This window comes from Pelobates fuscus, chromosome 1 (assembly GCF_036172605.1).
Source record: "Pelobates fuscus isolate aPelFus1 chromosome 1, aPelFus1.pri, whole genome shotgun sequence".
Lineage (NCBI taxonomy): Eukaryota > Metazoa > Chordata > Amphibia > Anura > Pelobatidae > Pelobates > Pelobates fuscus.
This window is the reverse complement of record NC_086317.1, coordinates 299,783,559-299,804,460: the sequence shown is the minus strand read 5'-3', so window position 1 is coordinate 299,804,460 and position 20,902 is coordinate 299,783,559. Positions and strand designations below refer to the sequence as shown.

General features: G+C 38.7%; 1 protein-coding gene across 2 annotated transcripts in view; it reads right to left on the bottom strand.

Moving 5' to 3' along the window:
• Positions 1-20,902, bottom strand: part of DMD (dystrophin) — a 2,317,639-nt gene that overhangs the window by 517,116 nt on the left and 1,779,621 nt on the right. For both annotated transcript variants that reach the window (XM_063457949.1, XM_063457957.1), the window contains 2 exons: positions 16,293-16,413; positions 7,472-7,740 (listed from right to left, as the gene is read on the bottom strand). In XM_063457949.1, coding sequence (XP_063314019.1) covers positions 7,472-7,740; positions 16,293-16,413 — 390 coding nt within the window. The remainder of the gene's footprint in view (positions 1-7,471; positions 7,741-16,292; positions 16,414-20,902) is intronic.

The following is a 20,902-nucleotide window of genomic DNA, read 5'->3' as shown; positions in this document are numbered from 1 at the left end:
TATCAATCACTTGTCTGGTATCTATTTTCCCTGGCTGGAGCAGAACACTTTTTATCAAGGTAACCTCACTCCCTGAATCAATTAGAGCTTGTACATTCTTTCCTTCCACCCTCACCATTATTAAATGCGTTGCATTAATAGCACTAGTCACCACACACATCTTTGAGCAAGTCAATACAGTCCTATGCAGAGCCCTTGTCCCTACATCACACTGCATGGGCTCTTCATTCTCTGGACAGTTCCGTGCAAAATGTCCAGGCTCATGGCATTTAAAGCACCGGAGTTGTCCCTCAGCTTGGTCTTGTAGCCGTACTGGAGCTGGTGGGGACCTTCTGCCACCCCGGTCATATGGTTCAAGGTTCGGTACAAAGTTTTGTCTTTTGTTTCCCACTTTCCCGCTTATCCGGTTGTTAGCCGGTCGGGACCTTTGATGAGGATCAAGACCGTATGGCTCCTTGGCAACCAAATACCTCTCAATCAGGCACATCATTGCTTCTGGATCCTGAGGGTCCCCTTGGCAGACCCATTGTCGCAGTCCTGTTGGCAGGTGTCTGAGAAAACGGTCCATCACAACCATTTCCACTATCTTGGTTGCAGGGTTGCGCTCTGGCTCCAGCCACTTCTGAGCGAGCCTGAGCAATCCATACATCTGGGCTCTGGTAGGTTTACTCACATCGTATGCCCAATTATGAAACCTTTGGGCTCTAATGGCTGGTGTTACGCCAATGCGCTTTAGAATTTCTGCTTTCAGTTGCGTGTAATCCTGGATCTGGTCAGAAGGTAGGTCTTCATAGGCTTTTTGGCACTCCCCACTCAGGCATGGAGCTAGAAGCCCTGCCCACTGGCCCAGTGGCCATCTTTCCCGGGCAGCAACCCTCTCAAAAGTGGTGAGATAAGCCTCCACATCATCTATCTCTGTCATCTTATGCAGGAAGTCAGTGGCACGGATACGGGATCCCCTTTCACCAGGGGGGCTCCCTGCAGATGGCAATATCCCTCTCTGCAACACCTCAGTAAGGGTAGCCCTATCCATCTGCTGGGCTTCCTTCAGGTTCTCAACCTGTGCAACCAGTAGACGATTTGTTTCCTGTTGTACAGTGGTTGCCTCTTGTTGTACAGCAGTTGCCTGTACCAGAGCTTTCACCAGTTCCTCCATTATAGCACCAAGCAGGTAACAGTCTTAAAGGTACGGTGCTACTTATTTGATCAGCAGGTCTGCCAAATTAAAAGTCCTTAAGCAGACTACCGTATGACTGGCACACCCACAGACCCTCAATGTGCTACACTTGCCCGCATTCTCCACCATATTGTGATCCTTGTCTGTAGATAGCACGGTCCTCTAGGGCAAAAACATGCACAGTCCTTTGGCTTTTATATAATCCAGGCAACTTTATTGTAAATCCACACAGGAGACAGCAGTAAATGAAAATATAAATCCCTTTAAACAAAAACCTAGCTCGTCTGAGCACTAACTAATATCAGGTTCCCTATCTCTCAGGGGTTAAACTAAACAAAACAATATTGGTTTCACCAACCTAGAGTCTTTGTCCACTCTCAGCACTCCAGTCTTTAGCCAGCCTGCTGCTCCCAGCCTTTCAGAGAGAAACAAAACATTCTCCCCTTACCTGCCTAGCAGGGAGGGGTTTATTCCCACTGCTGCAGCCGATTACCTGCAGCTGGGCAGTAGGTTGGAGACGGTCCAAAACCCTGGCCTGGATCTATGTCTTCCAAGGAAACCGCTAAACTGCGGAGTGGAGCATTGGCCCTCCCTTCTCTCCAAATGCTCCACCCCAGGGGCCCATAACTAAACAATCATTCCGGTTATATACACAGAATCATACTCTCCCCCTGGGGTTAAAAATCATATGCCTCTCTGAACAATCTTGACGAGATATAGACTCCCTCACAGACCACCCCATTCACCTTATCACAGCACCTAGTATATGCATATCATTATTTTACAGTTATGTAGTGGTAATATTTCCTCAATCTGATTATCATAATGCCACAAGCAGGTATTACCTTTGATGTGGCATATTGGATGAGTTACGATAGACGATGCGCCTTGGGCCACACTGTCTATATTCACATATGCATTTCTGCACAGTCTACGGTTTTGCTTACAAACATATTTATGTGTCATGGCTAATCACATATTGAGAGTTCCCTAATTTGATTACATGGTTTAACACTACAGTTCCCATCTGCGTATATTTGGTCCTGTGGCTTTCCGGGACGCCATGGGGGGTACGGTGGTACTCTCAAGGTCTTGCTAACATTCATTTCTTTATCAAATCATATTCTTTTACAGGTTATCAATTCAGAGGATCAATTGCTCTTCAGACCTTACACCCATTTGTCAATTACTGTTAGATTATAGACCTCTCCTGCCCCTCTCTGCCTCCTTTAGGGGATACTGCAGATTTCAGTTAAAGGATACAACCATACCATACAGAACTACACGAACTCTTATACAAATTCAGGTAAGTTTTTAGCCATGATGATTCCACCGCAATATAGACATTTTTAGTGAGTAGGTTTTACTGGCTTATAGGGATCTAGGTGACCAATAGATGTTAAGTTTCTGGCATCTCTGCCTTGGAGTTAGTGGTCCCGCGAGGCCTACACCCATCCTCCCTGCATGAGGTATTACGCCCCCCGCGCCAAAACATAGTTAGCTGCTTTGCACAGTGTCATAGATTGGGTGTGACAAGTGAGGCCCTCTCTATCTCCTGATTTAAATGTCACAGAGGCCAACACCGCGCCACATCGTCCAGTGGCCATGAATCCCCATGTGCCAAAGCATAGATAGAGCCTCTCAAGCCACTTGGCAACTGGCAGGGCCTCACCTGTCACCAACTTAGTGAATTGCTCGCCTCTTGGCACTATCTAGCAAGCCACTAAAATGATTCTGATCCAAGCTAATTATTAATATATTACAGTATGTCTCAGATCCCTGTAAGAAGGTGATGTCATGTCAATCCCCAGTACTCCAGTCTGGTCCACTACACCTAGACAAAAATGTGACAGGTATCAGGCTTTATCAGGTCATGGATCATTCCTCGTATTACGGCTGAGCTACGAAGATGCAATGTTCCTTTCCCAGCAATGGCCGGGAAAGCGAAACTGTTCAGGTTCATGCATACAAATACGGACAATGCTGATGCTGGAGTAGGCACGAGTTGCTTGAGCAACACCAACCTCCACGCAAAGTTCTCTCGCACTCGTGTCCTCGAAGGGGTAAATAAATGAGAGACTGGTAAGACTAGAAACATGTTGTCGAATCATACCATCAACAGGACGCTGACCCTCGCAGGGTCCTCCATACGCATATGATCATAACACAATTCTATATTGAGCACGTGCGCCTGTACGTTCAGATATCCAACGGAATATTGACTTTCTGTCATGCTATCTGTCTTTCTGTCTGAAAGTTTTTACACTAATAGGTGAATAAGCATATACATAAGTTTTGATGCCACACCTATTAGACATATTGTGACAACATCATTATTATACTAAAACATGTCATCTTTTAGTTGAGCCGGCCCTACCTCGTACTCATAGAAGTTGTCATGGTGGGCCTGCCATGGCTGATTTAATCGGTTTCTACTAACTGTATGTTTGTTCTTTCAGGGCGAATTTCACTACTATCATATTCAGCATTTCATTAATACGTAGCTTCACAGTGATGCCTTCTTCAGCTTCCGGTATTAGGCCCCTTACTTGAACATATCGACTTCTATTATGTCTTGGTCCCCTACATGGCTAAGTGTCGCTATTGACTGCATCTATCATGTCAAGCCCAACTTGGGCCTACACATATGGTTCACAAATATAAACTAACTTGTATATACATTCACTGTACTTACATTAACTACAACCCTCATGGGACTCATCGGCTAACAAAGGTTCACTTTGATTTAGTTATACTAATTAGGGGTTGTTTGTTTGCTTTTCATACACTTGTTAGCTTGAATTGTCCACCATTATGGTCATTGTAGTTACTTCCGATTCTCAACCCTTTCCACTCTATTATTTCCCCTATATAAGTTGGTTTTATTAACTTGGTCCTCGTTATATTAATCTCTTATCTAGGTTCATCACTTTTCTGCCTCCGGGGATTTCCCATTATTTTCAGGCAACAGGGGCTTATACATATGACAGGTTCACGATTTACTGACTTTCCCGAGTTTCTGCATTATTAGAATTTTGCTATATGCCTCAATGTTATAGTTGATGTCATATGCTGGTATTTTCATATCCATGCCACCTGGTTTAGTCTAAGTCACTCGTGTTACCCCTCAATTGTTTGCAAGGTATATATATTGGTTGCCACTTACATGTTTAAACATTTTTCTTTAGCCCTCGTAGGGCTTACGTGTCTGGCAGATTCCGCTATTTATTGTACACGGTATTACTCCTCCAGGTTCTAAGGTATTAAAAGTTGTGCCCTTAGTGGTCTCCCAGCAATTGCTGTCACCAAGTCTCTCAATTACTATTCACGTCACAGGTAAGTGGTCCTTCATTACATAATGTTGGTTATTAAGTCTCGGGTTGTGTTTGCTACTTTTTTTTTGCCACCTTCAGTTTAGGCTATTTCACTATATCATCAACTTACGCCTGACTGGCATCCATCACATTTTCTCTACTTTCCAACAATGCCAGTTTCCTTTCATCCTATCCAATCAGACTATACTTAAGGGTATCCAACATATGTTTGATTTGCTATATTCAGCCCCTTTCTAACCCCCCAATAATCTGTCATTATGTACCTGGCCTTTTATAGCTTCCTGAGGCCACGAGAATTCACCATCACTGGCCAAAACAATGCACAAGGTTGCCTTCAAAGTTCCTACCAAATTAAACATCAAGACTCTACCCGTGACCAAATCGAGTCAACTAGATCAACCCATCCACATTCCATACTATACCACGAATAATATATGGTGCCGATGAAGGTTTTCGATTCCTACCTCCTCACCGTACTGAATACTGCATGTCTTCCGCTACTGTCACTTCATGGGGCTATCCTCACTACCTCTAAGTTCATGTTATACATACGGTTATTGTTAACAAGGCTCCATATGAACCCTAGCCATTATTCCGGACACTTGTTTAGGATAGGGGCCGCATCTGCGGCATCGAGCCAGGAATTCATGTCATTAAAACTCTAGGTCTCTGGAAGTCATCAGCATTTACAATATACATACCCCAACCGGTACAGGAAAGGACATTCGTTAAAATGTAATCTTAATGTACTTGCGTTGTATGAAGGTCTTTACTCAATAAATGTATTTTAAGCATGATATGTATTCCTTTTTGACCACTTTATTTACTGGCCTACAGCATACGTCGGTTGAGGCACACCTCAACCGACTTTTTCCTATTACAGGTTTGCGAACAACATTCTTACTTCATATCATAATCAATGTTGCCCCGAATACAAATATATATATATATATATATATATATTTATATATATTAATTTTCTCATCCCTCCTCGGTGGTATGTTTATTCCTCATTCTCGGGTCCCCTACCAGAGTCCTTGGAGTTTGAGGGTTCTGCGCAGTATCTTGTTTCTAGAACTGCACTCTTCTGGGCAGGGATCTCAGATGTCCCACCTGGAATCTGTTGAAGCCACACCTCCAACTTGGGAGTCACAGCCCCGAGTGCTCCTATCACAACTGGGACTACTACTGCCTTCACTTTCCACATCCTTTCTAGTTCTTCCTCCAGTCCTTGGTATTTTTACACCTTCTCATGTTCCTTCTTCCTGGGTATTGCCACATCCACCACGACTGCAGTCTTTCGTTCCTTGTCTACTAACACAATGTCAGGTTGTTTGTCTGGATCTTGAAGTTCCACAGGACTTAGCCCTCTTATTCTCAACCTCCCTTTGTGGTATCTCCCATCTGGCAGGTCCAATCCATATTCTATGTAGATGTTTCAGTACACAATCCTAGCAACTTGGTTGTGTTTCTACTTGTATGCTGTTCCTGCTAACATCTTGCATCCGGCTACTAGGTGCTGGACTGTATCTGAGGCCTCTTTGCACAATCTGCACCTTGGGCCTTGCCTGGTATAGTAGACTCCAGCTTCTATTGATCTGGTACTAAGTGCCTGTTCCTGTTCTGCTAGGATTAGTGCCTCAGTGCTGTCTTTTAGTCCTGCCTTTTCCAACCATTGGTAGGATTTTGTCATGTGAACCACAATACAATAAAATACATTTGCCGGCAGCTGCACGGACTCCACAAGTACAAGTTCCATTCAGGATCCTGTGATTCTTTTAAGTTTGAAGTTTTAATGTATTGAAAATAAATCATCTTTTACCCTATTGGCTGCAGTGGACATCTCAGCATATTGAGGCTATTCGAAGTAGAGCAGGCTCATCTGCTTTCTGTTTGTGAGTGAAATCTTTACCTTTACTTTATACATTTATGCACATGATCACTTTGTAAGTGTTTTTTTCAGCAATTTGCACTTTTCAAAAGTATGTAGATGCACATTGCACTTTCTTAACGCCAAACAACATTTTGCACTTATTCTCAAAAAAATAATGCAGTAAGTACAATTTGCACTTTAAATTCTAGCGCACGTATTTTGTTTGTTTACATTGATGTTGCAGGCTTATGCAATGTATGATCATATACTGAAACTAAACCCCCATTTTTTTTGCCAAGATTATGTGCTTTTTTAAAGAAAACTATTAAAATCTGTAAGCTTCAAAGTATTCCTTTAACAAGCCTGAAAGCATACTACTGACAAACGTCTGCATTGATTGGCCAATAGGTAGGTTTGGCCTTTCCTGAACATCTTCTGTATGCGGTATCACTGAAAACCAATGCATCTTAAAGGGACACTACAAGCCTCATAACCACTACAATCTTCCATAGTGGTTGTGCTGCCAGGAGTGTCCTGATGCAATCCTATGGTGAGATGTCACTGTGTTAACACTGTAGGACGGCAATCATTTGCTCAGAGTGTCAGCTGAGCAGTCTCAGACAATGATTGTGGAACTGCATTGGTCCTGATTTGCTGTAAAGTGACATCTGGCTTCTCCTGCAGGAGAAGACTGGATTCTGTCTCAAGTGGGTGGTTCCAGGACAATCCTGGCACCATTATCACTACAATAGGTTGTAGTGCTTGGAATGTTCCTTTAAGAGTTAGAGATGTGTACTTTCTGAACCAGTAGATACTACTCAGGGTGTAATATCAAACAATGTTCTGCTTAGAACTGAATATATGCTGCTTCTATGCATTATTTTCTACTTTGGAAAAAACTCTACCTATGGCACATTTTTCCTGGATATACAAACTGTATAGAATTTGCTTATTCATAAAAGCAGCACTTTATAAAGCAAAGAACAACAGCCCTGCAGATGTTTTTTCCAGAGGATAATTATTAGTGATACAATACATTTCATGGACATTATTAATTCACCACAAGGTATAGCAAACTGAATCTACCTTGATTTTTCCTATGTGATCCTGAAGAGAGTCAATCAACAAATCGCCTACTGGTTGCCACGACCCTTTCATGGCCTCTGCTTGATGCAGTTTATGGTCCAGCTCATCCATTGCTTCTTGGAGTTCTTGCAGCCTTTCAAGTGCTTCATCTAATTTTTTCTGCCATTCAGCAGAGCGTACATTCAACCGGTCCCACTCAGTTTTAACATCATCAACTTGCTTGTGAAGAATCTTGCTAACATTCTTGGCTTGATCCTCAGCATGTGTCTCTGGAAAATCATAGATGAAGAAATATTTTTAAAGGGCAATTGTGATGTCTTTCTAACACATTGTACTGTACCACCCAGACTGAACATAACAAACCGCTTCAGAATTTGTTGGAAGATCAGTGCTCAGCATTGTTTAGAGAATATCCAAAATAAGATGCAAAAAATGGTACTCAGCAATATATTAGTGATATACAGGTGTTCTGATCCATGTTGAGTCATGCATAGCCTTTACTAGGGTTTTCTTGTATTTCCCTTTAACTTTGTCAGCTTGGGATTGCATGGAGACAAAACAGCTTGCCATATTGTTAATTATGGGTTGTGATCTATTTGATGCATAATGAATAGGTGATAATCACAGTGTTGAACAGACTATATTGCAGAACCTTTAGAATGGTTTTAAATATGTGATGGAAAACACTCTGAGTCACTGACATGTTGCAGCAAGGCACCTGCAGATTGCTGTACTGCACATATATTATTCCCATTCTCCAGAATGTATTGATGTCAACAAATAATTAAGTCCCGATGGCAGAAGATGTGTAAGCAAGCTCTGAACCCTAATCTATGTCTAGTTATTTCAGAAAGGGAATGGGACAGCAGCACAGTCTGATTCGATGACTAAGATGCATTGCAAAGGAACACCTTGTATTCTAGAGCAGCTGTTCAGATATTTCAGAAAGGGTTTTTGGAAGGAATGTGTGGCTGGAGCCTGCTGAACTAGCTATTTCTTATTCATATTTTAAACTTTGCTAGTGAGATTTAGCTAGACTTAATTAATATTAGCTATACATAGAGGAATACATGTTAGAAGTCAATACAGCTGTATTACCGACAAAGAGACTGCATGACGTCTGACACTTCAAACTGCCAAAGAGAGATACTTTCTTATAGAACATATGTCTGGAGATGCAACCAGAATATGAGGCTGCTACAGGATATTTTAGTCTTTATTTGTTCTTCATTTGTCCTAATAGTTATATACATAATTTAGAAAATATATTCTAGACCAAAGTATTTTATTTTCATAAACTAATTTCTAAATACAAAATACATTTAATGCATTTTAAATTAGCTTTGTGGTACACTCAGACAGCGCTCTTTGAAAAGAGGGGTGGAAAAGAGAAAAGTGATCTGAATCTTAAAGGGACACTCCAGGCACCCAGACCACTTCTGCTCATTGGAGTGGTCTTGGTGCCAACTCCCACTACCCTTAACCCTGCAAGTGTAATTATTGCAGTTTTTCATAAACTGCAATATTTACATTGCAGGGTTAACTCCACCTCTAGTGGCTGTCTATTAGAAAACCACTAGAGGTCACTTCCTGGGTTCTAGCACAGGTTTCCTGTGCTAGAGCGTCGCTGGACGTCCTCACGCTGTGTGAGGACCTCCAGCGTCGCTCAAAACCCCATAGGAAAGCATTGACATTATTTTTCAATGCTTTCCTATGGGGAGACGTAATGCGCATGCGCGGCATTTCCGCGCATGCGCATTAGGTCTCCTCGGCCGGTGAGCGAGATTAGTCTCGCCCACCGGCCGACGTAATCATTAGGAGGAGCTTGTAAAATGTCACTCTTTTGTTTAGGTATCATACTCACAGTGTATTTTATTATGTTTAATTTTTTTTTATTCTTATTTAGTTAACTGGCTACCTGGTACTAATAAAACAATTTTAGACCAAAATAGACAAACCGGAAGCATAGCTCACTTTGAATTCCTGAAAATGTTAACTTTAGTTAATAACCCTATAAAATTCCTGTGCTATTGAGGACTGGTAAACTGCTAAAAAAAGCAAGTTATTGGAAAGGAAATTCTGTGATAGAAATTCTGTGATTTCAAGAAGAAATATTTTTTATTTTTACAGAAAAACGTTTTAGACTTATCCAAAAGAGGATAAGCTGGAACAATACATTATCAGCTTTTTAAACAACTGTGTGGACATCAAGACAGACTTTGGATTTTGAAGCATATTCAATGTTTTGTGTGCCAGAGCCTTCAGGATAACCACATGTATTTCAAAACTAACACTCCGTATATCAGGTGTGCCCAACAGGTAGAACCCCAGATGTTGTAGGACTACAACTCCCATGAATGACAAAGCATCATGGAAGCTGTAGTATTAAAATATCTGGGGATCTATTATGCATCGTTTGGCGCTGTGGAAAATGATTTAACCCTTTGTAGAACGAAACTTATGTGTTACGTGTTAGGTTGCATTTTCCCCATATTGGGATTTAGCCCCCTGGCACAGTTATTTATATACAATTACTTACTGTACTGGTCGGTAGACTATTGATCTCTTTCTTTTTATTAAGCATTGTTTTTTGCTGTGGAAATGATTTAATACTTTATAACAGGAATGCATGTATCTCCCTTTTTCATGATTTCTCTTTCTTGGTTTACTTTTATTTGTCTTTTATTTGCCCCAGGAGACATAAGGCTTTCTATTGTTTCAAATTTGTGGGAATCCATGCCCGCAATACAAGGGCTAAATATGTTACCCAACAAAGTAACTAGAGTATTGTCGTACATAGTTCATGATGTAATTACATTTGTTTTTTTCATGTTTTTTGTTATGTATATCAAAAACATGACATTTTGATTTACTATTTTTTATTCTTTATATATATATATAAAAAAATAATAATAATAAAAAGATTATGGCAGGTATTGACCCAATTGTTTCCCCAACACTCCTCTCTAGAGTTGGCCTATTTATTAATATTAATTGAGCTTCATAAACCCAATCTGTATGTCTATTTTTGTCCTAGGAAATATAATCAGCAGCATCATCTGTCAGACGAAGACTTAACGATAGGCTTCTTCAAAACACAGACACTAAGAATCTGATGGATTCTACTCTACTAGAATATTTCTCCTTAAATGTCACTCCTGGGATAACCCCTATATGCCTGTGGTCATAAGGAAGTAGTACGAGGCAAATTTATCTTGTATGCTTCATATATTGCTAAGCAGAAATCAAAAAGGATGATAGATCTTAAAATACAACTTATAGAACTTGAGAAAGCCCATAAGGCCTCTCTCCGTCTGACTGCAGGTTCAATTAAAAACAGTAAGGTCAGATATTAATAATTCGCAGCTTGAAAAGATGAAATATTGCATGAGACGACTTAAAGCACAGTTTTACTCTAGCAGAAATAAAGCAGGCCATCTGTCAGCTCGCAGGTGTGGGAAAATCCAGGTTACAACCTCAATCCTATATGTAATTAATGATAAGGGCCAAAGGGTATTCGATCCTCAAAAAATGACGAATATTTGCTCATATTTTTATGCTTCTCTCTACAATCTAAAAAATTGCCCCGGAACAAACCAACCATCACAAGCCAAGATATCAAACTTTCTCCACTTAATGCAGTTACCCTTTCTTACTAAACTCCAGGCCCAGACCTTACAGGATCCCAAAAATGCAGAAGATATTTTCAAGGCAATTAAAGCAATCCCACCGGGGCCTGATGGATTCACTTCTCTTTATTATAAACCGCACTTTCACAGTATACAGCCACATCGTCTTTCTCTTTTTAATTCTTGTAGACAGCGCATAGCCTGGGAAGCCTCCAGTTCAATGTTCTAACTTACGACCTATATCTCTTTTAAACCTTGACTATAAAATGTAGGCTAACATTTTGGTAACTCGTTTATATCCTTTACTTCCAATATTGATAAACGATCAGATGAGATTTATGATCAGATGCCACTCGTAAAATCATAAATATGATTTTGGTGGCTGGTAACTCTAGGGCTGAATGCCTTCTCGTGTCACTTGACGCAGAGAAGGCATTTGATCTTCATTGGGGCTTTCTGGTCCAAGTTTTTGAAAAATTGGGTCTGCCATATAGATTCATAAAAGCTGTTATGGCTTTATATTCTATCCCTAAGGCAGCTGTACTTCTCTCTGGTTCAGTGTCACAATAATTTACAATACGTAATGGCACTAGACCGGGGTGCCCCCTGTCTCCCCTGTTGTATATTCTGGCTTTAGAACCTTTCGCATATAGGATTAGAATGGGGACAGCTATTAATAGAATTTCAATGCCTAATTTCATCTTGCAGAAGTTAGTTCTTTTTGCGGATGACATTCTCATAGTCTTAACTAATCCTACTCAGTGTTTACCCTATCTTAAGGAAGCGCTTATTTCTTATGGGAAGGTCTCCTATCGTAAAGTGAGCTCAAAATAATCACAGTTCTATCCATGAATATATCAGAATTACAATTACCATATATACTCGAGTATAAGCCGAGTTTTTCAGCACATTTTTTGTGCTGAAAAACCCCAACTCGGCTTATACTCGAGTCAATGTCTGTATTATGGCAATTTACATTGCCATAATACAGACTGGGGGCTGGCAGCGAGTGCTTACCTCTCCTGCAGCTCCTGTCAGCTCCCTTCTCCTCCACGGTCCGTTCAGCACCTCTGTCAGCTCCCAGTGTAAATCTCGTGAGAGCCACGGGGTCATAATGCGGCTCTTGCGAGACTTACAGTGTGAGCTGACAGAGGAGCTGCACGGACCGGCGCGGAGGAGGAGGGAGCTGACAGGAGCTGCAGGAGAGGTAAGTGCTCTCTGACTGCCCCCTCCCCCCCCCCACTGAACTGCCAAGGCCACTGGACCACCAAGGAGTGAGAGCCCCCCTCCCTGCCATGTATCAAGCAGGGAGGGGGGACGAAAAAAACAAAACAATAATAATAAAATAAAATATTAAAAATAATAATATTAAAAAATAAATAAAAAAAATAATGATTAAAAAAAATTAATATAACAAAAAAATTACAATTATTATAATTAAAAAATAATAATAAAAATGCCCACCCCCCACCAAGGCTCTGCATCACACTCTGCATCACACACACACTGCACTCATATAAACACACTGCACTCATACACACACACACACTGCATTCACACACACACACTGCACTCATATAAACACTGCACTCATATACACACTGCACTCATACACACACACACACACACACTGAATTCACACACACACTGAATTCACACACACACTGCATTCACACACACTGCACTCATATACACACTGCACTCATACACACACACTGCATTCATACACACACACTGCACTCATACACACACTGCACTCATACACACATTGCACTCATACACACACACTGCACTCATACACACACACTGCACTAATATACACACACACTGCATTCATACACACACTGCACTCATACACACACACACTGCACTCATACACACACACACTGCACTCACACACACACACTGCACTCATACACACACACTGCACTCATACACACACTGCACTCATACACACACTGCACTCATACACACACACTGCACTCATATACACACACACTGCATTCATACACACACTGCATTCATACACACACTGCACTCATACACACACACTGCACTCATACACACACACTGCATTCATATACACACACACTGCATTCATACACACACACTGCATTCATTATATACACACACTGTAAATAAAAATTAAATGAATATAATTTTTCTAGGATCTAATTTTATTTAGAAATGTACCAGTAGCTGCTGCATTTCCCATCCAAGTCTTATACTCGAGTCAATACGTTTTCCCAGTTTTTTGGGGTAAAATTAGGGGCCTCGGCTTATATTCGGGTCGGCTAATACTCGAGTATATACGGTATCTCAACTCAAATTGACATATACGTTTGATTGGAAGTTGATGTATATCCAACACCTTGGGATAAGATTGTATAAAGACTTGGCTTTGTTAACAACTTTAAATTTGAAACATGTAAAGGAGCAGGTCAGAGGGGACATGAAAGGTGGGGGAAAATTTAACTATCCTGGTTTGGTCGCAATGCCTCATTTAAAATGATGGCACTTCCAAGATTCCTGTATCTATTTAGAACTATCCCCCTTCCCTCAGCCCCCTTCGTTAAAGATATCCAGTCATATATAATCAAATTCATACATGCTCATTAAAAACTTATAGTTACTTTAACTATGTTATATAGATCTAGACAAAAAGGAGGTATGGGAGTTCCAAATCTAATTCATTATTGTACCGCTTCCTCTATATCACAAACCTTGTTGTATTGTTCAAAACCAGAATCGGTGTCGTGGGTTAATATAGAAGATGCTTATCTGAAAAGGGGAAGGGTATCCTGGTTCTTATGGTCAACATCCGAGCTACCCAAATTTCTGGCTTTACTGCTGACTACTAGTTATAGTGTGAAAACATGGATTAATTTGCGAAGAAAGATACCTCAACTTCAACCAATCTCACGATATGCTCCTTTAGAGACTTTAGAAACAACTATTTCTGACTTAGATATCTCAGGCTGGGTGATGGCTGGTGTGGAAACTACCAATCAGATGCTAAGAGGAGACACCATATTGCCCTTTTCCTTAGAATTACACTATACTATTCCACACCTTGATTTTTACAAATATCTTATGATTCTGATGATCTTTAACACTATCTAGAGGATCAGAGGCAGATGCCGTTTTTTCTAATTTATTAAAAAATGAGCCTAAAGGGCGTAAATCCCTTTCGGTATTTTACTAATCCCTAATATCCTCAACATCCTTAGATAAACTTTCCTTTAAATCAGGATGGGGAAAGGAGTTAGGCCATTAAATTTTTGATGAAGATTGGACGTCCCTGTTAAGATTCACCGCAAACATCTCAAGATGTACAAACCATATAGAACTGTCATACAAACTGCTTACTAAATGGTACTTAACCCCGGTCCGATTACAGCATATGTACCCAAATGTCTCTAATCGTTGTTGGCGAGAATGTGGGAAGATTGGCTCACTATTACATATCTGGTGGGATTGCAAAATATCTATTGGAAAAAATTATATGATTTTTTAAAAACTAATCTTCAGGTCTGCATTCCCTTCTCTTTAGAGGTAGCACTATTAAATAATTATCCGATAACAATTCCCTTACAAACTAAAAGATTGATATCCATTTTCTTTATGACTATTAAGACTTTTATTGCTAAAAACTGGAAGAGCACTGAAGTTCCTTCAAATCAAGGTTTATTAAAAATGCTTTATGATATAGGTCAAATGGCATATTCGGCTACTAATTATTTGTCCAAGTTCTGGAAAATATGGGGTCCTATATTAGATGAAAGGGTAAGAGAAGAGGATGGCTGGCTGAGAATACATTTTGTGGCCAGCCTAAGGCACACCTGAGCTATACTCATGCTGTCTAATCAGCATCTTGACATGCCACACCTGTGAGGTGGATGGAGTATCTTGGCAAAAGAGAAGTGCTCACTAAAACATATTTAGACAGATTTGTGAACAATATTTGCAAGAAATATGCCTATTGTGTACATAGAAAAAGTCTTAGATCTTTGAGTTCAGCTCATGAAAAATGGGGGCAAAAACAAGTGTTGCATTTATAATTTTGTTCAGTGTATTTTCTGCATTATTTTTATTTATTATTTTGATGTATTGTTATATTCTTGTTGTTGTTTTTTTGTTTGCATATACTCTAATAAAAATATTTGAAAACAGAAAAAAATATATATCTGGGGATCACCCTTTTGGGCACCCCTACCATAGGTATTCAGATATAGTGTAATCACAGGATGCACATCATACATTCCTATGATGAGTGTAGCATGAAGGTATTCTTTGGGCACAGAAAAATGAGAAAATGTTATCCAACAATACTTTAGCAGTGAATATGATGCTGTATACACACCCTGAATAATTTAACACATTTTATAATTTCCAATAGCAATTTGAGGACCATTGAACGTGATCACATGTTACCCCACATTATGGAACACCTTTTCATAATGAAGTACTGTCAAGTCTGCTGTTCCAATCAGACCACCTAATACTGGTACATTACAAAATGACTTAACTCTGCCAACCATCACTAATGAAAATTGTATATTTCCTAATTTTACATTGAAGGTATCCCTGACCATTAATATACAGATGAAATTGATTGTTTGACCTTCAAGTACCCAATGTTTCACAAGCATAATTTGTTTTAAGCACAAGGAATATGGGGTATAGAAGGGAGATTAGAAGAAGGTAATATAAAAGGAAAATATATCTCATTGTCATCCTTGTATAACCAAACAAACTGAACCAATCAAAAGGTGGAGTAGAGGTTCTTGAAGGCCATGTCAACAAGGTCGCTGTATGTTTAGGCAAGCTGTGCGTGACAAAGAAAACAAGTTTCAATCTTATTCATATATATCCATCTCGTAAGACTTATTGACTAACAGAATGGGGCAAATCTCATTCCCATGAAGTGGAATTAAATTGTAATTTTGGATTTTGTATTCTGGATTTCTAATGGAAACATGTCTGTTTATTAAATGCTTATAAGTGTTGCATAGGTGGAATCAGTTTAATGCAAAGGAGAGCTGTGACTCATTTTCCTCTTAAAGTTTCTCATTTATTAATTTATTCACTTTCCATTTTCACGGATAGTGGTTGTAAAAATTCATGAAACTTTAAGTCACCAAGATCCTTTCATCAATATGTGATTATAACTCTATATTCAATTCAATTACCTCTAGGCTCCTGATACATCTTCTCCAGTCCCTCAAAAGGCTGTTCTGTTAAGAATATTTTCACAGTATCAAGTGCACTCATGATAACAGGTTCTTTCTCTTTAACTTCCCTCTTGAATGCCTGTGAAATAAAGCAAATGTGAACATATATATATATATATATAAAGTCATAACATTTCATTAGATTTTTTATATTCATAATTTTAAAAAATGAAACATATTTCAGAAAAAATGTCTAAAGTACAAATATAGGGAACAAAAACTCTTCAGAGGTTTCATATGATTTAATAATACAAGCGCACTCACACACACTCATCTGTTTTCAAGAGCAAATACTCTTATAAACACAGAAAAATAAATCTATAAAAATAAATGTGAAAATATACAATAAGATAAACAAGTATATGACAATTAGTCGTTATCTACCAACAAAATATTTCAATGTAACTTTCAGACATAATGCACCTAATGATGAAACATCCTTAATAAATCGTAAGCTTGTTTCCTTACTTCTGTCACGTTCACATAGAGTTTGAAGGAGCTCAACTGCAGATTTCTGATTAATTAGATGTGAATGTGAGGAGTTTGAGAAAATAAAGAGATGACAGTTCACCAGGAAGTTAACTGATACTGTGTCTTTAATAATTTTGATTGAATAAACACAGGTCCTGTATCTTTACATGGTTCAAGTTGCTGAGTGGATTCTTAGATTAATTTATACAATTGAATTGAAGCAATAATATGAAGGAAGCAATGTAGCTTTAACTTGCAGAGATTCGTTTTAGCTTAATTGATAGAAAACATCTCATATGGAGGTAGAAAGGTAAATAATTAGGAATTACTCCTATAACGATAGGAGGAAGTGTGAGCAGGCTGAGCTGTAGCTCAGTAGTCAGGGAAAGTTCGTATAATACAGCGAGGTAACTTAGCTTCCAGAGGAGTTGAAGTTGGTTCCAGAGTGCCTTCTGGAGAGGTTCCGTGGAGAGAGGTCGAGAGGAGTCAAGTGCTAGCCGTGGTCGAGGAAAGAGAAGGAGGTTAGTCGTTTACGAGTCCGGTTCGGTACACAGGTAAGGTTGAAGAGAAAAGTTGCAGTCGGTATAATTCCGCGGTACGCTGTTCATTAATCCAGCGTCTGTTGCCTGGCGCGGTCGCATTATGTAGCGCAATGAGACCGCGTCAGAGGGGGGTGTGGCTACAGTCCGTCAACCCGGAAGAGACAGTGCAAGTAACGGCCATGACAACTTCTAAATATCCCCTTATTATTTAATTGTAAAGTGCTGTGGACTATGTTGGTGCCATATAAATACTACTACTAATAACTGTGTACCCCAGAATGTGTTACTTAAGTTTTTTTGTTTTAGAGCCTGAGATTAATTAAAATATGATTTCAAAAAATGTGAACAATTTGAATCAGGGACTGTGCCCTAATACTTTCACTGAGTAGAAGAGATACTTCCACACAGAGCACATATTTTACGATGTAAGCCTTATTGTACGATATCGCTGTTTGAAAAAACTGAAATCCATTTTGATTACGGTAAATTGAATTAACAAAACGACAATTAATACGTTTCTTTTTTTCAACCCCTACAACTACCATAGATTTACTTTATACCTCTTATCTTGATATTCTATAAATGTAGAATAATCTAAACTCCGAAATTCTTGAAATTGTTTACTTATATTAACCAATCCCTTTATCCACATGACCCACAGTTGACTTTTGCGTTTATCGTTACATTAATCGAAAACCAGGATAAATTAAAAATCTAAACTGCAGAATTCTAACAAAAATAATAATTTGGATTAGTTTAAAGGTCATCAATCACATTATAAGATTTATTTGATGTGTATTTCTCTTTAAGGTTGGCGGATGGAAATGTGCTTCAATAAATTCTGCAGAAAGAAGTGATAGGAATAGTTTCAAAGCACTCTATTTTAATTGTACCTCCCTTGAACAAAATATATTATTTCACTCGAGATTCATTAGTTTTCTCACTGCTTTTTGAAATTAGTATTCTGTTTCTTTTGTGTTAGATTTGAGTTGCTGGCATTTAAGTCCCAAAAATGACATTTTAAGACAATTTGTATCTCATGGGAAATAAAATGAATTTATCAAACTGGTTCTGGCAAAGCTATGCCAAAGGGAAAGAGACCAACATTGATAACAGAATTAGCCTAAATGAATGTCTAATTTACAGCTAACGATTCTAAGCTAATTTTATTGGATTTTTGAACTTCTCCCACAGTTTGTAGGTCCTGCTGAGAAAATCGAACATGCATAATATATGAGCTGACAAATTAACAAGTAAACTACTTTATTTAAGTCTTTCTATTTGTCATATGCAAAGGAACAATAATGGTATTCTGTCCTATGTTTTAATAATGTTTATTGATTAGATCATTTATGACCCCAGCAAAATTCAAAGGTGTTATTATCAGTTCTACCAAACCACAGATATTGTTAAATGAAAACACTACATGAAAGTAGAAAACGGTGATGTTTAATTATTAAGTATGAAAAATGATAAAGATGTTCAGAAATTGCCCTTTTTAGTTGTAATATGTATATGCAATTATGCGCCATAATATTATTGATATCAGATTTAATAAGCATCTAATTATGTACGAGTAGCATACATAGAATGATTTAATTATTTCACCAGTATGATCTCAATGCCTCTGGTTCCTTCTTGCTTAATGACCCTTTTGGTAGATATCACTCTTTACTTTTGGGACATTTTCCTGTTGCAGTGCAGAGGGCAACTGCTCATATTTAAAAGGTGGTAACACAGACGTACCAGCCCACCCTACTTAGTTAACTCATAATTTTACATCTTGGCATTTTCAATATATTAACACATTAAAGGAACACTATAACAAATGTATATTCCTGACCCTATAGTGTCAAAAAGGCAGTTTAGGCCCCCTGCCTCCCACCCCCCCCCCCCTTAAAAATTGTTAGAACTTACCTTTAATCCAACGCTGCGTGGACCTGCTGGCACCGGCCCTGCTCCGGTCCGCCTTCTTGGCTGACATCATGAGAATTGATTATCGCAACCAATCCAATACTTTCCAATAGGAAAGCATTAGATTGACTGATATAATCAATTCTGATGATCTGGGGTAGGGAGTGGAGCCAAACACCACTCTGGCCAATCAGCATCTCCTCATAGAAATTATTTAAATCAATGCATTTCTATGGGTAAAGTTCAGCGCCTCCATGCAAAGCATGGATTCACTGAAAGTTAGTGCTGCACATTGTACAGAACTGATCCAGGAAGCACCTTTAGTGGCTGTCTGAGTGACAGGCATTGTTTACAGCAAAAAGCCTGCATGGACATACTATACTCACCAGAATAACTACATTAAGCTGCAGTTGTTCTGGTGACTATAGTGTACCTTTAAATATAGAATTTCAGTCAAGGTATACTACTACATTCTCCTTCAATTCAATGTCACCAAAACATGATACAATTTTCAGCAATCATCTGATAAGTAAAGACTCATGATCTGAATATCACAAAGTGTAGGAAACAATCAGAAGATCAGTGTCTACTATCTTGATGAATCACTTAGAGATATCCTGGTGTAGATGAAAAACAATTGTCCCATCTACTCTTCTAACTGCATAGGCTCACTTCTATTATGTTTGCCTGTCAGGGAATATATGTATTTAGCCTCAACTTCCTTAAATTCTTCAAATGCATTCATCTCTTCCTTTGCTTTTAAATGGCTATAACTATTTCGTGCCCAGATAGATCATTGTATACTTAAATGCCTTCTGCTGCACTATTTTCATCATTCAACATCAACGTCAGATCAGCCCCAAAGACAGTTATCATGGCATCTAGATGAATGTGATATTTTACACAGCTAACCTAATTTTCTAAACAAGATAAGTTACTAAGTTTAATAATAGGAGACTTACTACAATAACTATACCTAATTCTACTAAATGATCCCAGCATTGACCTCATTTTCAACAGATACACATTGCTTTAACACTTAATTTTATGTTTGATATGCTCTGAGTGACCATTTAGCAGTTCAAAACAAGTTGTATTTTAATATACATTTTGGTTACTGTATGAATAAATAAGATATGTCTGTGGCAGAGTGTTGGCAGTTTTAATTTAATACTTTTGGATAAGCTTTTCACGATTTTTCAAAATATTAAAATATCAAATATATCAGATCTAAAACTATCTCAAAATATTAAAGTATTTTTCAAAATAGTGAATAATTTGAAAAGCATAACCAGTATTTTTAAGCCTGTTTAATAAAATCTCACAAAATTTCTATTAAAAATGATACGGACTATATATAGTAAATATTTGCTAAACATGTATTACTTCTTCTCTATAGTTCCTTAATATAGCTTTTGTAAATGTGTAGGTAATAATAGTAATAATAGTAATATAGTATGATAACTAAGTAGAGCGTTATTCACCACTTATGGAAGCAGAATTACTGCATACTGCTGAGACTTTGGACTACCTATCTTTTTAAATAACATCATAACTGTGCATCAGGTTATCACAATGACAGGGCTATCTCTTCCAAGTTATAAGAACTTTCTTTGTTTATATGCCTTAACAGGACACTCC